At 39.4% G+C, this 26,491-nt stretch overlaps 2 protein-coding genes across 5 annotated transcripts in view; both read right to left on the minus strand.

The window, feature by feature from the left end:
- Window positions 1-380: 380 nt before the first annotated feature.
- On the minus strand, window positions 381-14,731 carry LOC114921195 (SLAM family member 5-like). Of its 2 annotated transcripts, XM_065953691.1 has the most exons (6): window positions 14,019-14,687; window positions 11,210-11,503; window positions 10,847-11,125; window positions 9,189-9,299; window positions 8,616-8,659; window positions 381-2,467 (listed from the first exon to the last, which is right to left on the minus strand). In XM_065953691.1, the coding sequence occupies exons 1-6, from the start codon at window positions 14,074-14,076 to the stop codon at window positions 2,288-2,290; spliced, it is 966 nt and encodes a 321-aa protein (XP_065809763.1). In that variant the 5' UTR covers window positions 14,077-14,687; the 3' UTR covers window positions 381-2,287. The 2 variants fall into 2 exon arrangements, with proteins under 2 accessions (XP_065809763.1, XP_065809765.1); XM_065953693.1 differs by lacking the exon at window positions 8,616-8,659 and having other exon boundaries at window positions 14,019-14,731.
- Window positions 14,732-15,336: 605 nt separating this feature from the next.
- LOC109997468 (ATP-sensitive inward rectifier potassium channel 10) overlaps window positions 15,337-26,491 on the minus strand; it is a 14,377-nt gene continuing 3,222 nt past the window's right edge. For 2 of the 3 annotated variants that reach the window (XM_020651961.3, XM_020651962.3), the window contains exons 2-6: window positions 22,149-22,494; window positions 20,057-20,268; window positions 19,824-19,955; window positions 19,493-19,670; window positions 15,337-17,773 (exon numbers count right to left, since the gene is read on the minus strand). In XM_020651961.3, the coding sequence (XP_020507617.1) occupies window positions 17,394-17,773; window positions 19,493-19,670; window positions 19,824-19,955; window positions 20,057-20,268; window positions 22,149-22,494 (1,248 nt within the window). In that variant the 3' untranslated portion in view covers window positions 15,337-17,393. The remainder of the gene's footprint in view (window positions 17,774-19,492; window positions 19,671-19,823; window positions 19,956-20,056; window positions 20,269-22,148; window positions 22,495-26,491) is intronic. The other variant, XM_020651963.3, reaches the window with a different exon arrangement.

Raw genomic sequence — 26,491 nt, forward strand, 5'->3', positions numbered from 1 at the left:
AGTGCATTTCTTTCCTATGCACCTGTCTTATTAAAAAGATGGGCAACCTTTTAATTTACAAGTTAAAGTACAAACAAAAGAATAATTCTACATTGATATGAAAACTACGAGCAGCATTCTGTAAAAAAAGACCTGATTGTTGGTTTGAACATAAGCCTCCCCTCTGACAGGGCAAATAGACAAACACAGTTTAAGATTCTGGGGTGGCCACTCAGATTTCTAGGGGGCCCATCTCTCTGCTACCCCAACAGGTATCTACATACCTTTAAGCAGTACAATACATTGCTGTTAGATTAGATACTGCATACAGTCAGAGATCCTGGGCCTCAGTATTTGGCTTTAAAATCTAAAACTTCTAATGAATGACACAGAACAAAATATGGTTTTTATAACTCATAATCAGCTTTATTAAATCACTTTTGTCAGAAATAATTTTCCCATTTCATCAGTCCGTCCTCATTTTAAACATTTTATACATCCATCATTCCTCTCTTTTCCTCACCTGTCATGACTAATCATCATTGTTGCTCATTTAAAGTAGAATCATTATCAGTAACTTACAAACATCTCTTTCACATTTTCATCCCTCATCACTCCAACCCGGTATCATGCCAAAGCGTGTAATAGACACGTTGGTCCACTAGAGGATGCGTGTCAGTGTCACGCATTGCCTGTCTTCAGCGTCAAATGTACACGCCTGTGATCGATACCAGCAGGGGGCGATAATTTACTCAATGCCAACAACCATCGCGGACAAAAGAAAAGAGACTCAGTGTACTCCAAACCTCCTTCCTGTCAGGTAAGAGTTATTACGCGGGATTAATATTTATATATATGTAACTTTTTAAACCCAAACACGTTCGTGCCGACCGCGTTGCAATGATTGGCTGCAGGGCCCGGAAGTACTTTCTTCAGGCCGTGTTGAGCAATCAGACCGCTCTGACCGCAATCAGAAACTAATTAACGTTCGCGGGACCGTGCCGCAAGACGCATGACAGCTCGTGTCGCAGATTTACCCCCCCCCCCCAAATATTTTTATTGCAGATCTAAATCAATCACACAAATGACCTAATTGGAATCCAAAACGGTGACAAGTTTGCACCCCTGCTATTCTCCACTATGACTTTAAAGGGGCAATATGTAACTTGGACACCTAGTGTTTGAAATTGGTACTGCAGTTCAATTAAAAACATTAACAAGAGCTGTCTGCCCCCTCCTCCCTAGAGTCGATGCTCATGAAGGTTGCCATGTCTTGAAAACTGAAGCTTCAGTGTTTAGCCAGGTCTGCATCAGTCTGGAAACCTTTCTGCCTCTCCATTTTTCAAAAGCATCTCCAATATTTATCCTAGTTATACCTCGTTTCTGCTCACTTTAAAGTTTAAAGTTGTTATAGAACTTCCTCTTTGCCTTACTACAGTTTTTTCCAATTGCTAAAACACAATTTTACAGCCTCACTGTAGCTTTAAATTAAAAAGGCTTTATTCACATTAAGGTTAAAAGAAACATTTGATAAGAAGCATCAAGATGATTGGTTAGCAAAAACACAAATTAGCAATAAAACTATGTAAAAAAAAAAAAAATGTTACATTTGAAATATATACACTAAATTAATTAAAAAAATAAAATCTCTACATCAAAACAGTTCTATTGTATGTGTCACCTGATTGTTACCAGCAAAGGTGTCTCCATATAACATGTTAAATAAATGATCTCTATAAACATATAATTTATGATGTTGCAGGTGAGAGGCTCAAATGTCTGCAACAAAACAGTTCTTGTTTCGGTCTGAAGTCCAAATGGTATTATTCATCAGCAGATTGAAATGCACAGAGACATTCAACAACACATACAAACACACTCATACATCAACCCACCAGGGCATTAATCCTGTATTGCCACTCCGCCCACACAATGTAAACAGCCACGAGATTTCACATCACATATTAACTAATAACATTGTAAGTACTGACACTAATGATGGTAATTACAAAGATTACTGTACAATCAGAAGCAGAAAAGGTATGAAAAGAGTTAATTGTTCACAGGTTATCTGGCAAATGATTCCAGTCAGAAGGTGCTTGTTGTTATGATTCATAATAAAATCAGCAATCTGACTGTAGTTGGGTCTTTTAACTTCATTGCATGACTCAAGTAGCTAGTCCACGACCAACGCACAGAAAAAGAAGACGCAGTCAGAAGTCCTTCACTGATACTAAACTAAACTAAACTATACTAAAGTGATCATTCCTTCAAGAGAAGTGTGTTGAAGACATCATAGTGAACTGTTTCAGGACTTTGGAGGTTTTTCCACCGTTGCATACAGGCTCTCTGGCTGAGCGTTGTCTCTGGGCTGAGTGGGTGCTTCAGAGCCGATGGGAGGCCCCAACAAGGAGTAGATGGTGGGTAGAGGACCAGCTGGGGCATCATTTGTTGGTCTCTGCTGCAGATGAAGGTCTGTATTCACAGCCTTTAACACACAACATAAGAATGGTTATTTTGCTATTTGATATGCGATTTTCAAATTGGGCTATTATAATGTATTAGCACTGAAATAAATAACAGCCCATGAACTCCTTAACAGACATATAATCCTTCATATTAAGTGAGAAGATAAAAACAGTTGCTTCAGTCCAGACATCTTGAAAAGCATGTTAGTACAATTTATCACATAGAAAGCTACATTATTTGTCCGATTTGTGACTGAGAAAACATCCCACAAAGACTCAGTTACAGTCAGGTCATCACGTTCTGTGACTGAATTTTCTGGTTTGATGTCGAGCAGAAAGCTATTCGGTTCAACCTGCCACACAGAACCACAACAATCCATAATGTCAAAGGTTTAATACATTTACAACTGTTGGGAAGAAGTCGTCATGGATCTAGAAATGAGCTATGGTTTTTTAAACCAGCCTGTCAAAGATGCCACTTTTGTGAAGTTGCAAAAAATGGAGCTCAGCGTAAGTTCAGACAGGAAGACTGGTTATATTCTTCCACTCATTCATTCATCCTTTCACTTCAACCTAAACCACTCCCCCTACTACTTCCTCTGTCTCCCTTCTGTGGTGATCAGCTAATAATGGGTGTTTATTCTTTAAGTAATTAACCAACCAGATTCGGGCACAACCTCTCTCAACCAATCACCCTGCTGCGGCAAAATGCTAAATCAGTTCTCTCTCTTCCACCATCATTCTGTCAGGGCAACCGCTGCAAACACACACACTTACCGATACGTTTATTCGGGCAGTGGTAGCAATAGCTTAGCTGCAGAGTCAGCTCAAAAAGGAGAAAGTCATCTCCACTCGTTCACATTGTCAGCCTCACGGGCATCGCCAGGTCACGCCGGTGCAGGAAGCAGCCTGATCATCTAGGCTATCTGCAGTCTCTGTTCATCTCCAAGCTGTCTTTCACAGTGTCCGCGCTCAAATTAATATCCCCGTCTCATCATCAGCATCCCTCACGATTGCAGACAGGTTGCAGTCTGCGTCTGGTTCAATTTAAAGTGAAGCCACACAGCTTCTGGTCTCCGTTGCTCGGCAGCACAGGTGAGCAAACATCATCACTGTTACCTGCGGTCTCAGGTAAATAAAAGTGGAAACTCCCCGATACCTTTACTTGTTACGATAGAAAGGCTATCACTATGTTTGGCCCTGACTAAGTAGGCTATTATTTCTAATGAACTAGGGGAATTAGGATCAAAACATATATTTATAGCCTATATCAGCGTTGCTAATCTCATCACCATGGTTAAATAATTTAACTTTTTGCATAATTGGTTTCAATCACTGCCTGGCTCGGTGGAGCAAATCTTCTGTCCCTGCCATGACACACCGCGCAGGTGATCAGCTGCATACTCCGGGGAGTCAACCGGTTAACGAGCTGCAGCCGCGGCGCATAATTCTTCAGTCATAGGTTATCCTCAACAGCTTGAGAAAGACTCCGCTATTTTCATCTTACTTTTCACACTGTGTGTTCCATCGTTCAGTCACATGGTCCAGTAGGATATCATGTTTAATACAAATCAGCTAGATGGGCTGATCATTCAATCTGAATCTTTCAGTAATTTTCTCAGCGTCTCGTATAGGCGCCGGGGATTGTGGCGTCAATATCAATGCATCTTCTCTCTTCTTTTACCCGATTTACAAGAATTATTTAAATCAACGGGGGGAATAGTCAACAAGTGGTAATAAAGCGGTAGAAATCAGCATACCAGGTCTGCTAAATAATAATAATAACATAAATTACCGATCAATTTCATGCTCCATTTCTTAAAGGTAGGCCTAGAGAGATTTATAACAACAAAAGTCCACTCTTCTTAATATCTCATGAGGAAGGTTTTGAGTAATCCACATTTACTCGAGTACCAATAAATAAAGAACCTTAATTCAAAGCTCTTTAATAAGTTACTTCTAATCATTGTACAACAGGCATAAATTGACTGTATCAGGAGTTTAAGACTTTCATGTTCACTCAGGGTAGTTCTATGTATTTTTTTCATTTAACCAGGAAAACGTCAGCCAGTCATTCTAATAATAGTTATTTTCCAGCATGTATGGCTCATTATATAATTCCTCTGCTGGTGTCTCGCTCTACAAATATGCCTCTTGCAATCTCTGTTTCAACAGAGGCTAGTCATACTAATGTTGCACAACTAATTGGACTGTTCCTGATATGAGGTTCAGCCATAATCACATTATTTAAAAATTAATTAATTAATTAAAAGTAATATGTTAGTTAACAAACAATATTCTTACTGGGCATGCTCACATGTTAACTTGATTGTCACTGAGTTTAAAATCACCACTCTGTTATAAAATGTTCTTCAAATAGATAAGCTGAAGCCAGATCAAACTAAAAGCAGTGCTTGACAATTCATGCAAATCATGAATTGATTGATCATCACTTAGAAATAGACTATTTCAAGTGATTAAATACCTGGAAATGTCAATTAGGGCCCAAAGCACTGACACTAGGACCCTCTTGAAACCCAAGGAATTATTATTTTTCTTCTTCCTCCACTTTAAACGCGATTTTGAGGGCCTGAACGTGCGCAAAAACTCACCAAACTTTCCACGGTCATCGGGTCTCGTTATGTTTATATTTGTTTTAAACAAACTGACTCAAAAAATTGAATTTATATTTGCATTACTCTAGAATAGAACATGAAAGTACAGCATGATCTAAAGTGCAAAAATGTGCCTGACTTGAATTCAGTGCCCCTGTGGAGGGGGGTGGTGTTACATTCAAAATTTACTGTACTCACAGTGCCCACTAGGAATTCCCACTAGGTTGTCGATGCTAACCAGATATCTAGGATTTCTGCTAACTGCTAATGCCCCTCAACCTGTACCAGCAACTCTACGTCCAACAGCATCACAGTTTTAATAAGAGTGGCAAGTGAAAACTGTAGGTGACAGTTTTATCAAGTCAAATCACTATGCTGTAGATAGGATCAGAAACCGATGATCAATCAAAGTACAGTTTCATTTAGGAGCTACGATTTAAATTCCAGCAGTTGTTGCAACAGTTACATAAAGTTTCAATGCTAAGCCGATCATCATATTTTCTCAGGGATGTAGACAACCCTAGGTTTTGGGGGGAACTGCACTTCCAGATAGTCAGGGCAGACTACAATCCAAGCATTTAATGCAAAGCGGATATTTGAAACATGACCAGATAAGTCTTCCGTAAAATGTAATTCTGCCGTCAGTGAATTCCTTTACAGCTACCGTATGGCCGGCATATTGTACCCTGGCATTCATTCCAAGTAAATAACACCCAGTGATGAACTCAGCTTCAGTCATGAGTCGGTATAAGACCAATTCATTTATATGCTTTTTAAACATCATCCAACTTGGTCATACATACGGGCAAGTGTCAAGGTTGAGACTTACAGTTTAATGCAGCTTGTACTACATCATTGCTACATCACCAATGTGGTTACATGTTACATTAATGTTCACGATCATTGTGTATGGCTGTAAGATTTTGAAGCAATTGCTTTCACGCATGTCCCATGTTAAGTGCTTTGGAAAATAATTTTCTGTCCTATGCTGTCTTGATCAGGAAATCCTTGTCAGCGGGCACGCATCGGTTGATTTATCCACAAAGGTCAATCAGACCCATGTCATGCTGGCCACATGCCAGGTCAAACGGACCCCAGACAGGCCAAGACACATGATCGCAACTTAAGTCATGACGGGCCATTTGTCAGGTCACGGATCCTAGACAAGCCGAGGCATATGACATCATTCAGGGCATTCATTTAGTATAGGCGCTGCACAACGGCAGTGGTTCAAGGCATCACGTCCTCTTCTCTCAACAACTCGGGCGATGGTCTACCCTGCCTTCAAGTCCTTTATTTTTCCAGATATCAGTACGAGTTTGGGAAACCAAAGATCCCTTAAACCCTAACTATTGGTAAGAAAAAAAGAAAATAAAGCTTCTTCTAAAACATTGGCATCTTCCGATGCTTCAAATGTCATGCAATCAGGCTGGTCACGCGTCAGGTCAAACAGACTCTGATACGCCGGGCCAGATGTCTATATGTCAGTCAACAGACTAGTCATGCCGGGCCACGCATCAGAGGTCGACGGACCCCACATGCCGGGCCACATGACTATAGGGCAGCTTAGCGTCATGCATGCCACATGTAAAGCGGTCAACGGACCCCAACATGCTGGGCACTTGACTTTAGGGCTTATCAATCGTCATGAGGAGCCACTTGTTAGGGCAGCAGACCCATCAGGCAGGCCTCGTGACTATAGCTCAATAGCAGTCGTGCCGGGCCACACGTTAGGTGGTCGACGGACCGAAACGTGCCGGGCCACACGACTATAGGTCAGTCATTAAAATCGTGCCGGGCCACATGTGGGTCGACGGACCCCATACATGCCGGGCCACATGACTACAGGGAAGTTTAGCGGGTCATGCGAGCCATTGTCAGGTCAAATACCTAGACATACCGGGCATCATGACCCAGTAAATCACTATCTGCACAAAGTGTATGCCTATTCATGTCATATCAATAAATGATCATGGTTATATTACTCCATCTAACTGTAATTTCCCACACAGATATCCATACAGCCAATAAGGTAAGGCATACGATAATGGTGCTTTCTTTCTCACTTTTATTTTGGGGGGGTCTCCTAGCCTGCTGTCGGCTTCATTACCTTCCGAGTGGGAAGTCGTCACGATGGAGTCTAATCCCCCAAAGACTTTGCACATTCAAAATTAAATTGTTGCACATTTATTGTAAATAAATAATTGTTCATTCTCAATTAAGTCTCTCCTGATTGAAATGAGGGGAAAACAAGTTTTAAAAAGCAGACAAACAACACAAACATATATAGCAGACTTACTGCAGTCATAAACCCTTTTCACACATACAGCAATCTCCTGAAAAACTCCGGAGATTTGGCTACGGCCAGACCCCTAGTATTTTATCTGCAGAAAATCTGAGTGAGCTGATGTCTGAACGCGGCCGCATACACTCCGGAGATTTCAACTCGAGCTCACCTCGAACCAATGGGAAGAGAATGACGTTTATATATAGTGACCGGCTAAAGTGTCTGCCCGCAGTCATTCCATTGAATTACATATAGCATTGACATAAAGGCAAATTTTCTCATTATAGCGTCGTGTAGCGGACTCTGTTGCTCCCCCGAGCCCCCTCCCCTCTGACAGGGAAAGTCCCCTGCTGTGAGGAGCATATGTGAACGACTAGGTCGGGAGAATCTCCGGAGAAGTCCTCCTGTAAATATCTAGATATTATCATATGTGCATATGTGAAAAAGGCTATAATGGACAAATTGCGGCATGAAACTGTTGCAGCAGCAGGTTGGAAGAGATGGATTGCCATTCATTATTCATCTCGAAATCAATCGTTTTCAAGCTTCATTGCATTACATTGAAGCACAAGAAAGCAGAACAACCAGAGACATGAGCTGCGAGCATATTGGCGGTTAGGAGCAAGCAGCAGGACCTGGAAGAGCAGATCAATGCAGAGGTTAGTGTTATAAGAGCTCATTGAACAGACCACTATGTAAGTTCAGTCAGGAATACTCTTGTCATAGATTTAACCATTTATTGCACTCATGGTTTGTTCAGTTGTATTTGATGGTATTGGTTCTGCTCTTAGCTCTCAGCAGTATCAGTGCAGCATGCCACAGATTTTATTGAGAGCGCAAACATTTAATTCCCCCCATGGGGGCATAGAACCTGAATGTGTATGTAATGGTACTAACATCTTGCAGATATAACAAGCAAACAATTCATCCTAGAGTATAAAATGTGATGACTGAAGCAGGTGGAGGTTGGGTTGGTGGAAGGAGAATTTCACAGCAGTGTCTATCAGCAGAGTGGATGTGATGCAGGAGGAGTAAGAGGCAGAATAGTTTAAATAGACCGCATTGTTGTCAGAGTGTGAAAATGATTGGTTGGCATTTGGGCGGTTCTCAGATCAGCTGATGGCCGCTTGCGGGCAGGACTACCGTATTCCTCCTGAACTAACGCAGGGCTCCATATGTGTGAAGTTCTCAATCATTAATTTGTTTAAGAATTTCTTCACTTCTGACTAATTTGAGGAATTGGTATTAAAAAATATTCCTCCTTACCTGAGGATCTTCATAGACTGTATTTTCCATGTTCTCCGCTTTATCTGCAGATCAGTCATAAAGAAACATGTTGAAACTACATTAACATTACTGGAGCTGATTCTGTTCTGGATTTATTTTGTGTGATTTTGAGAGTCACTTTTTCTACATTGAAAAATGTATTCTGTTAATTTATTAATAGTAATGAATGCAATCAAAATGCATAAACATTTTATAATGGGGCCTCATTTTAATATTTTGTAAATGACAAACAGTTTTGAATTGCCATCCTTAAATATTGTAAATTCATGTGAATTTAAAAGTTCTTTACATATGATTTATTTTGTTAACATTGTAAATTGTTTATTTATTCTAACTCTAAGGTGTGGCTTCTAAGTGTAACTGCTGCGCTGTCTTTATCAGATCGCCCTGATAAGAGGATTCACTCATAAGGGACGTCTTTTGAATGATAATAAAAACATCAACACAGGGGAGAAGAATGTACTCATCTAAAGGGTCAATTCAGTTTGATGTAAACAATAAGGATTTTCTGATTTCACATTTAAATTCAGTTTAAATGCAAACTTAACTTACTTTGTTTTCTCCTTTGATGATAAATAAATCCTCCAATTACAGCCAAAACAACAAGAGAAAAGACGATGGCTACAACAATCAGTATAACTTTCTTTGGGTCGCCTGGCAATACTGTAAAGAAAAAAGAAAGCCTGATTAGAAATTCATACTTGGCTGAACTCTTGCAGCATACCTGAGAGTGAACTATAACCACTCAATCTCACAGACCTGATCTGTAGTAAAATATGAAATTGGTCTAATCAACCCTGAATGGATGGTGCCCTAAAGTCACAATTTTAAACTACATGGAAGGATAGTCACCTCCTGGTTTTAAGGATCACCTTAGACATTTCTGACATTGTATTTTTTTAATAGATTGTTATCTCCTTTGGTGACCTGTTGTTACTGGCATGTAAATGTAACTCTTTACTTTGTCTTGACTTCTTTTAATAAGACTCTAAAGGCTGTGTGACTGAATTGACCATCAGGGATTAATAACACATCTGAATCTCATAAAATCAATTTCATTGACAGTTTTTAGATTTTTGAACCATTAATTCTAGCCAATTTATATGTGAAGTCTCTGTTTCGTATCATTTTTGCTGTAAAATTTAAGCTATTTTGTCTCAAATGATATGGTTCAACTCCAATATATGAGATAGTAGTGAGAAGCTATTGGTCTGTAGACCTCTAAACAAATGTATTTGTGGATTAAAGGGAAAAATGAGAAATAATTTGATGCATACATTTTTCTTGAAGGGAAAATGATTTACATTATATATCCGACAAATTTCAAACCTACTTTGAGGGGATATTTGATACCCCTTTGCCATGGAGACAGGGGAATACTTTAACTTCTAGATACTAAATCACAATACTTTCAACTTAAAATTCTATACAACATCTTGCCTACAAGAAAAATGCTCTCAGAATGGAGTTTAGGATCCAAACTGTCGCTTCTGTAAATCTGAATCTGAAGACCTGCTGCATCTTTTTTGGTTTTGATCACATGTGGGGATTTTCTGTATGAGTGACACTGAAAAAATGTCGAGCTCTTTATTCAGTATCGCTAACAATGAGCCCTCAAACAATAATTATTTGTGAATTAAAAATTGGATGTTCAAGTATTTTAATAAAAGAGATTTATTTCTGAATTGAAAGGGAAAGAACGTTTGACGCTCCCTAATGTTCTCTCTTTTTTTAACATTATTTTAGGTAAGAAGGCGTTATCACAGAGAGGGAACAATGAATGACACAAATGAGATGGATCGCACTAAGGCCATGTTTAGAAGAATGATGAACATGGTGACTGGTTTTGTCTTTGTTTTGTTCGTGTGGTTTTTGTTAATGGTCTGTCATGTGTAAGTATAATGTTTTGTATATTGTGTGTATTGTTTTAATGTTTTACATAAAAAATAAAAAATTGTTTTATTGTTTTTAAACCCAATTGATTGACAAGCTAGCACTGATTAGTCTTTAATCATGGCAATGTTTTTGCTACAGTTATATCATCAAAATGTATGAACAAAATGATCTCCTACCAACACAACTGAAACACAACACAACTGAGAATATTTCTATCGTTGTTTCATCAAAAGAGAAATAAGTATCTGTATGTTTTTATTTAGGCTACAATCCACACTGTTCATTAGCATCAAATTGTAGTTATTAACTCTTACCTTCAGGCTTTTGACAAAACTCTTCAATCTTTTGGATGTCCCTTGTAGAGCTGACCTGGTTGCTATAGTCACAGATGACTGAGCCGTTCTCCAGGTAGACGTCCAGAGAAGCACCAGGTGTGATGATCTCTGCTCGCTCTCCTCCCTCGTGAGAGCAGGTTTGGTTGTCACATGTGAACGTGCTGCTGATGAGAGAGTCCTCAGTGCTGCAGATCACTGTGACCTTAGTGGAGTCTGAGCTGCAGAGTTTCACTGTCAGCTTCACTCCAGACACTGGATCTGCAAGAAGCAAAGCAAGTGTGATGACTTTTTTTAAAACAGGGAACGACTCTGTATCAACATTTTCAAATTAAAGAAACGTACCCAGAACTGTGACGCTGTATTCAGCTACATCTGAGATATTATCAGCAGAAACACGTGCTCTGTAAACTCCACTGTCCCCCTTTTGTACGTTCTTTAACAGTAGAGAGTGAGTTTGTGCAGAAAATTCTGCTCTAGATTCATAACTTGAAAAAATGATTGGTTCAATACCATGAATTAGTTTCGCAACATTAGCACTGCCAACAGTCCATGTTAAATCATGTCCCGCCTTCAGAACAACAGGTTTCTTCACTTCCAGAAGTAAATCTGTTCCTGTCTGCACAAACACAGGAGTCACTGCAGAGAGAAGAGAAATAAAAATCATGAGTTTGATTAAAAAACAACTTAAATCAATATTTCCATGTTAACAATATATCACTTGTTTACTTGTATCTTAAAGTTCTTGACAAACACAGAGAATGATCACCTGACTGAAGGTTAAAAATACAAACATAAAACAGGAATGAATGTTTTCATATACTTTAATTTACACTCTGATATTGAGACATGCTACTCGCACACAAAGGCCAGAAATACAAACATGCACAAACAGGACCTTTGAACGTGCACTAATGAAGAGATGTCAGAGTGGGACTGATACACAGGGAGCGCGTCATAGCTGTTTGGGGTTCAATGCCTTACTTAAGAACAATTTGGCCGTACTCAGAAAGTGACCTGGAACGTCTCCAACAAACAGACAAACTCCCATACAACCTAGGTCTCTACAGACTGAGCTACTACTGCTGCCCCATTCATGATTCATGATTTGGATTTATACTGTAATTAGGCTACTGCTTATAATTATTAATAGCTACATGCTATAGTAATATAATAGAGTTGTTTTCATTGTGTGAAAAATGTTTCTGCTCATGTTGTAAGATATTCTTAAAAATCGGTGAGTTTTTTGATTAAACATTTTTCTCAACATATCTGGTTAAATGTAACTGATGTAGAAACAGAAATGAAGATTGTCACTTTCTCTATTTATATGGCTCACAACAAACAGGACAACTAGAAGTGCAGCTATAGGGGGCACTGCACAATCCCACTCAGGAAAACCACATTTAGTCAGGGTGTCTTTTCCTTCGGTTGATTTAAATACCACAATCTTTTGTTCAGATTTCAACACCATACTCCCCGTCAGCCTCCATTCCAAGCTGGTTGACATACTGTAGGGCTAAACACCTCCCTGTGTGCTTGGATCCTGGACTTCCTGTCAAACAGATCCCAGGTGGTCAGAGTGGGCAGACACACCTCCAGCCCCTGCACCCTCAACACTGGAGCACCACAAGGCTGTGTCTTAAGCCCCCTAGTCTTCACCCTATACACACACAACTGTGTGGCCAAGAGAAGCTCCGACATCATTGTGAAATTTGCAGATGACACGGCGGTGGTTGGCCCCATCAGCACCAGCATCAACATTCACACTCTTCACCATTGCACACTTTACAAACTGACACTCCTTCAAGAAATCTCTAAAAACTCACCTCTTCAACATCGCCTACAACCACTAACAATAACTAAGAACTCTCATCCTCCTTCTTTTACAGTATTTCTTAGTTGTATTGTTTTTCTTCTGTTTTTGTTGTTGACCTTGTTAAGCGCTATATAAGTCTAATTTATTATTACTATTATTATTATAACTTAACATTGTACACTTTAATACCCAAATGGTATTGTCTATATCTGTATTTTTCTGATCTAATGAGTGTATGTCAATGGGTTATATTTAATTATATGATGCTAAACAACATCTGGGAAAAAGACTGCAGATGAAAATTAGCATTTCAGCTAACTCTGGTACATTTACATCAGTCTGAATGTTGATACATGTACACTGTGCCTCTTCACATAAAGAGACAAAAAAAATCTTGAGCACAGCAGCAACACATTGTAACAGCGTTTGATCTCCCCAGCCTGAGAACGAGGACAGAGGGAACAGGCCAAAAGAAGTGAACGAGGACGTCAAAAAGAAACTGTGAAAAAGCTTGATGTGAGTTTTCTGTCTGGTTTCTGCCTGTTGTTTCACACGCAAATATGTTTTAACGAAAACACACACACACACACACACACACACACACACACACACACACACAATTTAGTTGTCTTTTGTCCTCAAGCTTCTTCTTTTTTTACAGCTTAATTATTAATTATTTTCAGTAACTGTAAACTGCAGTTCACATATACAATAGTTTTTTATATTTCTCACTCAGAAATATAAAGTCCCATATCAGGAACTCCATGACAGTAAGAAAGTCATTTCAAAGGAGTGGAGGATGGACCATTAGATTAACACCTAAAGCCTCGGCTTTGTCAAACCGTTTGGGCGGTTTGCAATGTGAAGATGGAGGACGCATGCAAAAAAAGAGAAGGTAATAATATGAAAATGACCTCGATGGTTTCTGTACCCTGACCCTCAGCTATAACACACTTAGTCACTTTTTATACTTTCCATTTCAAGTTTTATGTATCAGGATAAAAGAACAGTTTATCTTCACTATAACTACTATACAGCTACTCAAACTGTAGAAACACTAATGGAAGTCTTAACATCTCCAGTTCACTCAGTGATCACAAACTCTAAAGTCTTTCACTTTGATTATTTACATTCAATCCACTGACCAGCCGCTGACAATAACAATCATTATGTCTCAGTTTAAAGTATGAAGGCCTTGTATAAACTCTCAGTGTTGCATTAATGAAAAAAACGATTACATTGTTAGATCTAACTATCATTAAAGCCGTGCAGAAGTACAGATGTTTACAAAAGACACTTCAACAACAGGAAACATACAAAAAATAAAGTTCTTACCTTGTGTAGCACATAAATGCAGCAGAGAAAAAGAGAAGAGAAGTACGAGGGGCCCCATTCTAAGAAATGAGCGACAAGCGGAAGTGATCTCGTTGTTTAGAGCTTATCGCCTGCCTTCTTCCTCATCTTTTTTTCATGGCATCAGAGAAGAAAAGCGCAAATAGTCCTTGGATTGAAAGTTTTTAAAAGTATTATTTTTTTGTGTGCAAAAGTTGGAAAACAACATGCAAGTTTCTGTGCATGCTACATATCCTCTTTAAAAAAAGTGTCGGTCTCTGTGAAACAGAGGATGATGTGTCGTTATTTGCATTGCCTGCATCAGACTTTGTTACAGCAGTTTTTGACTTTATGGAAATAGTTTATCTTTAATCTGATGGTCTGGACTGCTGCAGACCATTTAGAGGCATCAGTATTAAATTATTCAGTTTCATTTCCAAGAAAAGGGAGGGTAGTTAAACACAGGGACGTTACTGGGATGACCCAACTGGTTCACTGAGAAGTGTGGCCTGAAACAAATATCCATTTTCATCCTTACTAACTTCACCAATCCTATCTACTTTATAATACAAGATTATGGACACATTATTATATACAATATACAATTTAAAGTACTTAAACATCCCAACACATTGCTAGTTAGTTCATTGCAAGTAAGACAGAGTGCATTTCTTTCCTATGCACCTGTCTTATTAAAAAGATGGGCAACCTTTTAATTTACAAGTTAAAGTACAAACAAAAGAAAAATTCTACTTTGATTTTAAAACTACGAGCAGCATTCTGTAAATAAAAGACCTGAATGTTGGTTTGAACATAAGTCTCCCCTCTGACAGGGCAAATAGACAAACACAGTTTAAGATTTTGGGGGCGGCACCTGGGGTGGCCACTCAGATTTCTAGGGGGCCCATCTCTCTGCTCCCCCTACAGGTATCTACATACCTTTAAGCAGTACAATACATTGCTGTTAGATTAGATACTGCATACAGTCAGAGATCCTGGGCCTCAGTATTTGGCTTTAAAATCTAAAACTTCTAATGAATGACACAGAAGAAAATATGGTTTTTATAACTCACAATCAGCTTTATTAAATCACTTTTGTCAGAAATAATTTTCCCATTTCATCAGTCCGTCCTCATTTTAAACACTTTATACATCCATCATTCCTCTCTTTTCCTCACCTGTCATGACTAATCATCATTGTTGCTCATTTAAAGTAGAATCATTATCAGTAACTTACAAACATCTCTTTCACATTTTCATCCCTCATCACTCAGGTGTGGGTCATCTCCTCAGTCCTCCTCAGGTCCTTGTTGTTTTAAAAAAAAAAGCCAATATGGGACTTTGACAAAGTTTGACATTAGTAACATGAAATTATAGCACAGAAGGCTTCTACACACATAATGCTTAATGTTGTATAAAAAAGTCAGATGTGCATTTACATCAATGTTATGTACAACAGCTGTATGTGATGGCACCAGGGGCGTGTCCAGACTTTTTATGACTGGGGTGGCCCAACTGGGGCACTGACTTATGTAGGGGTGGCCTGCAGTGTGATGTGCACACAAACACACACAAATAAATATAAATCATTTACCTTTTCTAACCTCACCAATAATATCTACTTTATAACACAAGATAATGACAATGGCTACATTGATATATAAAGAAAATAGCTTGCAGCCTCTGCAAAAGAAAGACCTAATAGTTGATTTTACCAAATTCCGCCTCTTTTAGGGGGTCCCATGCCACCCCTCTGGACACGCCTCTGGATGGCATGAATTCATTCGTATGAGTTTGTTTGAGACAGACACATTGTATTTAGCCTTGTAGAAAAGATTATATATATATTCTTAAGTTCTCAAATTCAAACACAATCAGTTTGTAAGTGCTTTTAGTAGTATAAAAACACATTTTAATCAAAGGTTTTAAACATAAGCAGCTAAACTTCCTAAGGTGCAAATGTACATACCGTACTTACATAAAGTGCTAACTTTCTGTATTAAACAGCAGCATCTTTTTACTTGACCAAAAGTAAACAGAGCACATTTAATGTGAAGGTGGTCTATGTTTTTAGTTGTTGTGCTACATTAGTGTAACATACTCTACATACTGCTTGATCTATAGCATATTCTAGTGCATTGCAATGTGAGAAAAACAGGAAATAGAGTCTGTTTGCGGTGCATGGTGTGGGGAAACTTTGACAGCTTGATAAACGGACTTACTTCATCTTCCTTTTTAGTTACAGAAAAAAACAAGCTGAAACCTAAAACATGGAGTACTTTTATGTTATGTGTGAGTATTCACTGCATTTTTAGGATGTGGAGAAGGTGAGTATACTTCTCTACCAAACTGTCTGTGGAAGTTTTGAACCTTACCAACCCCCCCCTTGAGATCATTTACCCATGAGAGTGGGAACTACACATTCAAACTGATTAACATACTTTCATGACACCCTTTGATCAGAGGGGGAACCCAAACAGACCCATTAAGTTTTCAGTACTTTCCACCCACAGGGATTTTTTTTTTTTTTTTACCTGTGTGGGTATTTCCCAATGAATAAATCAATCATCCTATTATTAGCTATGATTATACAGTATGAACTCGGCATACTGCACTTTATTCAACTTGCTACTAAAATCCTTAATTTTATCATGTGATGCTTTAGTGTGTTTTTATGTGTTTTATGTGCTGTCCTGTAAATGTTTGTGTGTATAATGTTTGATGCTCTCGGTGCAAGGCAAATTCCCCTAGGGGCAATAAAGGTTTCATTCATTCATTCATATTAAAGCTCCTGTGAGAAGTTTTCAGCTGGGTATGAAACAGGCTGAAATTAGTGTCGATGCCTCTGTATGAACTACAATAGAAAAGAAAAGACTGACTGTATTCATGTAGTTATTTCTACTCCTGGTTTTGCCAGGAAGAAAGCAAGAGTTTTGTTTAAAAAAAAAAAAACAAAAAAAAAAAACACTACAGCAAGTCAGCAAAGAGATGAGAGGTACCGCTTTGTCCACAAGGGGCGCCAATCAACACAAACTGAAACGACCTCACGGGAGATTTAAATGAATTATGAAAGTGTCTACTGTAAATTATACAGAATATCTAGCAGTTGTAGTAAGGGAGTGTGTTATGCTGTCATATGAATAGATTTAAACCAGTGTAAAACATTTCCCATCATATGTAGGACTAAGGCATACACAAAGTTGTCCAGAGCTTTCCAACTTGCTGTTGCATCTTTTGGTGCTACTGGGACCTAGATATCTTAAGTCCAAAACAGTCTAAAAGACAGTCTCCCACTGATTTGCTGTATACATTGAACTTGGCTGTTTCCTGCTAGTTGCTCGAAATAAAAAATACTCCAGTCTTGACCAGTCCAAGTGTTCAAACGTTGCTGATACGAACACTGGCTCGGCCTCGGTCTTCACCTCTGTCTCTATAGCTCTGCTCCAGACGGATCTTCTCTGGATCCGACAGCTCAGACACGAGCCCTCCCCCATTGCTCTGGTACATATGCTGGGGGCTGGGTGTCTTGAAGACTGGCGTGGTCTTGGTCTTGGCCACTTTGTCAAAGAAGGCGAAGTCCGCAACATATTTTCCCGACGGGGAAAGGGAGACAACAGGGGGAAACTCATAACCCCAGAGAATCTCATCCGGCAGGTAAGAGGTGCGAACCTGGCAGGTTGCAGAGGTCGGCTCAACTGTAGCGCTCATGATCACCAACAACTCAAAGTCTGCCAACTCTGGATCCGTCCAGCCCCCACCTGGTGGAAGTAAGTTATTACATTGTAGAGCGGTAAAAAGAGAAGGGGTGAAGGGAAAGAAAAATGGGAGAGAGAAATTGTGCAGATTAGTTACATATGATTGCACTATGCACCATGGAAATGAAGAAGGTCCCTATCTGACATCCAGTGTACAGCGATGCACAGCACACCAAACTGTAATTGCACATTTAAGACTAACATAGCTTGATTTTAATGCCCAGTGCCTATAACCCCGAAATAGCACATTTAAAAGTCCCATATTCTGCTTTTTCTGGTTTTATATGCTCTTTAGTGTGTTTTCCAAGTGTCCTGTGCATGTTTAGGAACATCTATGTGCAAAAATTCAAAGTCCGCGGAAACACAGCTTCTCCTACATCCTCCTGCTAGCTGTAGCATTAGCCGCATGTAACGCTCGGTTCTAGCCCCCCTCGATAAATATTTGTCAGTGCGACGTCATTGTCAGTGTGAGATCACTGATCTAAGTCCATTGGCTCGTTGTGGCAAGCCCTGCAGCTCATGTTGAAATTTCCGAGAAGCGTGCTGAGCAACTGACCAATAACGACAGAGCGGATCGGCAGACCAATCAGAGCAGACTTGGCCCACGTGGGGTCTAACAGTGTGGGCTCAACAGAGTGTAGCTGACGGACTCAGAGCGTAGAGGGAGCAAGGAGGAGCAGTACATGAAAACAGACACTTTTTTCAAACTTTAGCTATTGTGAACGTACAAAAGTAGGAACATAGATTAAATATACGAACCCCAAAAAGGACAAAATATGGGCTCTTTAATATCAATCTGCAAATTAACCTTATTTCATGCAGTGGCCCGTGTGTGTTTTCGGGATGCACAGGGGGAAAATTAATGGATAGACCTGTCTGCAGACATGCCTGGCTTTTAAAAGGACTAGGAGATGATACTCCGACTAGTGTGACTCAGGTTACACCGATAAAATACCCACGCATTATCAAGAGACTTAAGACAACCCTAATAATCTGGAAATTAGTTGGAGCCAGTATTTTCCAATATGGCAACCACCATCATTGGGCATGAGTCTCACTGAGAATACTCCATGTTTTATACACAGGGGCACCACAATAAGTGTACAGATTTTGAATTGCTGAAAGAGCAGAGGGAAGCCTACATGGCCCAACACTATGCGCTTTAGACCACTTGGATTTGGCGAAATTGCATCCAACAATCATCTGTGTATTTAAAATATAGAGAAAGAAGAACATATAAGGACTTTGAACGAAGGAATCGTTGAGGAATAACTTTTGGAGGGTTAAATACAACACTCGCTCTCTTCCAGTGTTTTTTATTATTATATTATTTTATGAAAAACCTCAGTTCACTTGCAGCAAACAAAGACTCAACACATACAATTTTGACAAGGTAGTGGTTCACACCATCTCTGTTTACAAACTACTAAAAAGAGGATGAGAAGTTGAAGTGTGACAGTGACAGTTTGCATTTTATCACCATGTCACATGATTTTTCAATAATTAACTTCCCTGCCTTATTTCCATTTTTGGTAAATCGAAGTACAGTAAGCTGAAGTGTTGCTGTATCTGTCAGTGGACTTTACTTCCACAGTGTTGTCCAACATGGGTAACAATAGATTGTATTGCAGTAAGGAAATACAACATAAGTAATACATAAGTATTCTCACCAAGTCTGTCCAAAAAACCCACCAAACCTCCTGTCCTAAAAGTGAAGCTTACCCTTGGCTGCCCAGGCTCGCAGGGGGCTTGTGTCATCGATGAGGTGGTAGAAGGTGAGGGGAAGGATGAGGAAGGGGCTGTCACTGGACATGTCCACTTGGAAGGGGACATTCCTCTGGTCCAGACGAACCGTCTCACCTTCCTTGGTCGGAGACGTCTGGAGAAGTTTTCCTGTCACCTGGTCGGGAATAACCACTTCATGGGTTATTGGTTTTGACAAGTATGTCAACTGCCATAAAATTCACCCATTCTGTTGAGAAACCTTTGATTTCCACTGTCAGTTTGTTTGGAGAACACTGGAAATATCTGATATTCATCTAAAGAGACTTACCTGACATCCAATCAGGAGACTCTTGCGCATGTTGGCCACTCTGATCATCAGACAGGGTCGGCCCTCATGGGTCGACACAACAGCATGTTGGCTGAACTTCACTGTTTCTCCTCGCTTCTTTGGCCGCGCCACCTGAACAGAGAAACCTCGATCAGTTCTGATTTTAAGTTTGATCATGTCCTCGGTTTTTCTTTGTATTTCACTTGTAACTTCATGTTTTATGTTTTGGCTACCTTGGCCAGGAAGGTACCAGTGATGAAGATCTCCATCAGCATTGTGAGGACAAGTTGGATGATGAGGAGGATGATGGCTGCAGGACATTCCTCAGTGATGCAGCGGAAACCATAACCAATGGTTGTCTGAGACTCCAGGGAGAAGAGGAAAGCGCCCGTCAGGGACTGCATCTGCATCACACAGGGCGTGTGGTTTGATGGAGGGTCGAATTCTGGAAGACCAGAGTTTAAGAGACAAAACAAAAGAATTTAAGCAATTCTGATGCATGTTAACCATCTTTATTTGAACAGTGAAATTGTTTTGCTCTTATGTGTTGTTTTTCATCTTTAGAATGCCGAATCTCCCGTCTGCACAACAAATGTACCTTTTTACGTACTAATAAAGAAACCTTGAACTTTGACAGCTAAATATACAACACGACAGACATGTGACAGCTGTCACACGTGTATGAGTGACACTGGAAAAAATAGTGCTATCATATGAAGGAAGGGGGAGTATGAGTCTTGCTGGAGCTATGAAGTCATTTCCTATGGTTTTTAGGGTTAGTTTCAGTCAAAGATTTCGTTCAGGAAATATCATAGTCACCAAACATCTAACAGTCTCCACAACACTTACTTTAAATTAAGGTGTTTGAGTTATTCTTCAAAATTGTTGCCTACATTCACACATCAAAGAATAAATCAAATGCTGTCATGAATATATTCTAATTGGATGTTAAGTAGTTATTTTCTCATTTCATTTTGTCATAACTCTTGTGTTGCTGAACCCCCCTAAGCCTTATGTCCTCAGTTTTTTTGTATCAACACACTGTTCAGTTCTGTGCAGTGTTTTCTGTTAAAAAAAAAATCACACACTTCTGTTTTGAATCATTTGTCCAATAGTGAACTCATACAGAGAAACAGTCAGCCCTCATCATAACTGAAGCAGTACTCTAGCAACCCAACGCCCTCGTGCAGAAGCATTGTGACCTGTGTGTCATACAAATATTTTCAGGGTCAAACTAAATAAATAAAAAACAGTTATGAAGGAAATACTACAAATAGGACTTAAAAAATAGAGCGATAAAAATCCTGTATTTCACTCCGAACGAAGGAAAGTGTTTGAATTTAGAATGATGTTACACAGAGACATATTGTTGTTTTTAACAACTTAAAAAACTGTCTGTGAACAAAACTACTCAGTCAGCACTTCCTCAGTCTTTTGAACCAAATTAAAGAAGCTATTTTTACCCATCTCAATGCTGCGTTTCAGTTGTATTGCTGAGCTTCAGAGATTTTTTAAAAACGTTTTCTTTGGAGGGGTGGGGGTGTTATGTGTTACGTGTTTAGTGTAGAGACAGTTCAATGGATAGAGTCAGAAACCGGGGACAAAGAGAGTGGGGAAGGACATGAGGCAAAGGAGCCACAGGTCAGATCTGAACCCAGGCGGCCCACATCTAGGCCTACAGTTTCTCAACATGGGGCCCACTAACCACTAGGCCACAGACACCTCAGCTTTACAGATGTCAATGATATTTTACTTTGACAAGAATAGAGACTTTTTCAAGACTTTTGCTTATGTCACATGAACTGAAAAATACATTTGAAAATCCCAGCTGCAAAAGTATCAACATCTATTTGGTGATTGAGGTGAAAATCCGATTTTTTTTTTTACATGTCTTTATTTTATTCCTTTATTTAACAGGGACACATGCAATAAGCATTGCTTCATATGCTAAATACAAAGTAAATGTATACAGGTTTCTAGCCGTGGCTAATTTGCAACCCCTGTCCGTGGCTAGGATTTAAGGACTGGAATGTTACTCAGCAGACCAATCACAGGCCCTGCAGTCTGGATTATTTCAATGTATATTTTTGAGCAGGTGCACGTCAGGCTGCATACAGTACTTAGGCTTCTTGCATGTAAGTTGTGTAAAGCTAGTTCCAGTGCAGCTGTCTAGGTTGCTAGGTGTGGTGGCTCTCAGATGCCAAAACGTTTAGGGCGGGGACAGGCCAAGAAGGTTGGGTGCTTTTTTGACTGCCTCCATTGAAAGATGCTACCTCTGAAGTGAGGTACAGCATACAACTCCCCAACACCCACTTCTCCACTCACCAAGCAGGTCTCCATGAACCAGTGCCACCAGATACCACAGAACACCGAAGAGGAACCAGGTCCCAGCGAAGGTTAAGGTGAACAAGAAGAACTTCCAGCGCCACTGCATGTCCAGGAAAGTCGTCCAGAGGTCACGCATGTACAGAGCACTCCGCCCGCTGACATGTTCGATTCGAATGTTGCTACGCCCATCTTTGGACAGGACGCGCCTCCTCTTCCTCAGAGTCCCGCCCCCACCTGATATGCCACCACCCAGTAAGGGTTTCAAAACGTCTGTCTGTGTCTGGGAGTGGCAAACCTTCTGAGGGGAGGGGCTACGGGAGGAAGGAGGTGTGGCAGATGTCATCTGGTAAACAAGAAAGAAAGAGATGTTAGAAACTGTCTTGATAACCTGTCAGTGCTGTTAATATGGTCATTTATGATGTGTTTAGAGTGAAATAAGAAGTCTTTACACAAGCTTACTGGAATAAGATAAACATTTTTGGTAACACTTACTTTTACAGTCCCTTAGTACTGGGTAAATATAGGGTAAGAATAACCATGATCTTACCAAGTTAAGGTAATTCCTGGTATGACAAAAAATCATGCTTCCTTTTACAGTTTACAGTCAACTTAGTTTCTCTGAAAAGTAATACACTGACACATGGTAGGTTTTAATTATCCTATTATAGGAGGACAGAGTTACACACTAAAGCCATGAGAAGTATTTGTTTATTGTATAGTTCAACATGATAAGTCACAGCAAATTCCTAAACTGTTTCTATAAAATTGCTGCCTAATTCCATGGAAAGTATGCATTTCAATTTGGGTTGTTTCCAATGTGAACCTGCGACAACTACAATTAAGTGACCTAAATCAAGGGGATATACCAGAGATATTTCCAAGTAATTCTGCTGTGGTTTCTAAGTATTAACATCCTTGTTTGTAACTGTAAATACACAGTAATTTACTGTTCTTGCTCTATTTTTACCTGGTTACCAGTACTTTAGGGACTGTAAAAGTACCAACAGTACATCATTAACTGATAGTGATTGTAGTGACTTATTAAGGGAAAGGCAGAAACTATCCATGATGAGTGTAGGTTTTGGTAACCTTCAGCCCACTGTTCACAGTCTCAGAGGGGGGGTTTATTTGAGGTTGGCTGGTATCCCCTCAAAATACTGGAATTCACACTCCTGCTATTAAAAACCAAGGGTACAGTCGTGGGAGGAGGACCAAAATCAATTAAAGTTAAGCACCTGTGTGTGTGCTGTTTGTCTCCTTGTTACACCATGGGGAAAAACTAAGTGACATCTTTTCACAAGAAGTTACAATCTTTGCCTTCAGAAGAAAAATTCTCCTTCTGAGAAAAACACTGAAACTACGAAAATGACATTTTCAATAGGTTTTGAAAGTTCTCTATAAACAAAGCAATGTGAGGAAGAACAGACATTTCCCAATTGGTTGCGACACTGTAAGGTGTTTCCTCACAGATATGAAGCAACAACTGTGTGAATAAACCATGTTTACTTAAAATGCACAGCTAAAATACTTGTTTTTGGTTGGTGGATTAAAAACTTTATAAAAAAAAGATTCTGGAAATAACAATAATAATAATAATAATGCTAATAAGTATAATAAAACAATAAAACATTATTATGCATGCAACACTTTTTCTCAGAGTCTGTTGCGTGTTTGAGTGTGTGGACCACCAGTTTAAAAAAAAACACTGAACAAACCACATCCTCCAGAGAGGAGCTCAAGGGTGGACTAAAATAAAAACATCTGAAATAAACAGTTTCATGTCTACAATGCTGGCCATGGCTGCAGTATTCATAAAATCGTTCAGATGGGCAAATTTGATCCACTGCCATGACACATCAGCTATTCAATTTTAAACATAAACTTTGTACTTTAACTTTTAACCATCTTACAACTTGTGTTTGCAAGAACAGTCCCACACATCTTACGACAGAGGTGTCGCTTCTTGTTGTCAAAGTCTTGATCACGGATCTTGATAATAAATGTGTGCACTGAGCAGTTCCTGTGAAGATGCAATCTCTTAGTTCTCAAATTTCATTTTGAGACTGGTTGGGGTAAAACCAAAGATAAGAAGTCGACATAGCCTATTCGTTTTCAAAGTAAAACAAAGGAAGAAGTGTCCTTTATGATTTCCAATGGCCATCAGAGGTGAGTCCAATTGATGCAAGAAGACATGGTTGCAATTCTATACAAGTTCATGCAAAAACAACAGTGCAACTTGTTAGATTTTTTTTTTAACCCGAGTAAACATTTCCCTCATTAGTGGTTTCAGTTACTTATTTTCAGTCTCATTTAACACAATGATGAACTTGAACATCATGGTCCCATTCAGAATAAAATTAACACTAAAGCAGGGCATGCTTTTGGGCCTGGATACTTGAGATTGACAAATTGCTACCATTGCAACCTGATTGAGTTGAAGACAGATATTATCACTTCCTCTGGCTCTTAAAAATAAATGGTGAAACAAGTTCTCAGAACATAAGTTATAAAAAACCAGTGAGTGAGGTCGCAGTGCTATGTCTGCTTCCTATAAATATATATAAGCTGTTCGTTTCCACTTACTGAGATCGATTCCTCTCTTCTTGATGTTTGCTTGTGCTGTACTTACTCTCTGATTTGTAGAATACAGTCTATGGAATTATTTGATAAAGTAGACATTTTTGGAGAGGATTTGTGGTATCCACAGGCTGTCTTTTTAGATATTTCCACAAGCAAATTGTAATGTTTCTTAACTTTTTACCTTTTAAGTTTCAACTAACCCCAGTACCTGTTGCCCTAAAGTTGATCTTCACGGTTTTCTGGCAGGAAGTCATTTTTGGGAATACTAGAGAAAATGGCATCGGATGAATGTTTTAAGCCAAACTGTCAACACGGAGGAGGCAACGTTTAAAATCTATACTGCGTCCAGTCAGCAGGGGGAGCTTTAAATGTGTTGGCTTCACTCCCAGTTGTCTGTTGCTCCGTCCATATTAAGATACAATCTATGGGCGAGACTAGTAAATCCAAAATGAAAAATAATATAATAAAACACATAAAAATATCTGCACTCTAATGCTCTATACTGTTGGATTCTTGCTACAATGTCTGCCCTTCTCAGAACATTTTAATGCATTCAAACCCTTTCAATGACATACAGACAGTAATTTGTATCTCCACACATTTGGCATGCTCACTTACGTCCAACAAATCACGAAGGCCGGGGAGCAGATAACCCAGAAAAGAAGGAGATAAGGAGGACGTGAGAGAGAAGAAGGAAGAGGAGAATTAGAACGAAGATGTTCAGCATGAAACAACAAGCTCTTCACAGAGTCTCATTTGTCTGATAGAGGAGAGGAGAGATGCATGAATGAATCAATTAAGGTTTGAAAAAATCTTTGTGTAGAAACTAACACGTTAATCAAGATAACGTTCGTCTTTCTAGGGCTTTACAGTTGGTTCTAACTAGAGAGGCCTTTAGTGGACAAAGAGTGAACTTTTACCTGGTAACTGGAGACGGAGGAAAGAGTTTGTTAGGAAAAGAGCCAAAGTTTGAATCATTCAGTCCTGATCAGGAATTACTTTTTAAAAGCCTGGTTCAAGGATCCTTTTGTAGTCTTTTTTCAGATGTTTTCTGTGCCTCTCAAAAAGTTTATCTGTTTCCAGTTCTTAACCAGATTCCACCGGATGAACTTTGAGAGGGCACCTAATGGGCAAAAGTATATGGACACCCTATCATTAAGCTTACAGTGTGTGTGGTTGAATATGTCCTCTTCCTGGCTGTAGGGATTTGCTCTCATTAAGCCACATAATCATGAGGTCGGCCAATGATTATGAGTGATAAGAAATACCCAGATCTTTTACATTTCTGCAACAAAAAAAAAAACGATTTCAATCAAATATGGTTAGGTACTTTCCTCTGTGTCTTCATGTTGTTGTTTTTGTAATTTTCTTCTATTGGTTGCTCTGTCTGTCCCAGTGTTAGTGCACTGTTTGTCCCTTTTCCCCCTCTGTTTTTTTAGCGCTGATATAGTCAATCAGGAGCAAATATTCTTGGATGAGGACTTAAAAACCTAGGTCAAGATTTCTGAGGGGTCTGCTGCCCTGCTGTCTCTCAGTCAGGAATTGTTTTGTTTTGTTATGTGTTAGTAATTTTTTTTAAAGGTATAACATACAAAAACTAAAGTGTGATATCCAGTAGATATCAGTCTCTAAAACCAAAACAAAACCATCCCTTTGAGTACTGCTTCTCCCACCCTACTCCCCTCCCTCAGTGTTGTGACCAGAGGCAGCCTTTACGACTGATCTCCATCCTGATAAGCATCCCAAAGTTAATTAGTTGA

The sequence above is a fragment of the Labrus bergylta genome, chromosome 4 (assembly GCF_963930695.1).
Source record: "Labrus bergylta chromosome 4, fLabBer1.1, whole genome shotgun sequence".
NCBI classification, from domain to species: domain Eukaryota; kingdom Metazoa; phylum Chordata; class Actinopteri; order Labriformes; family Labridae; genus Labrus; species Labrus bergylta.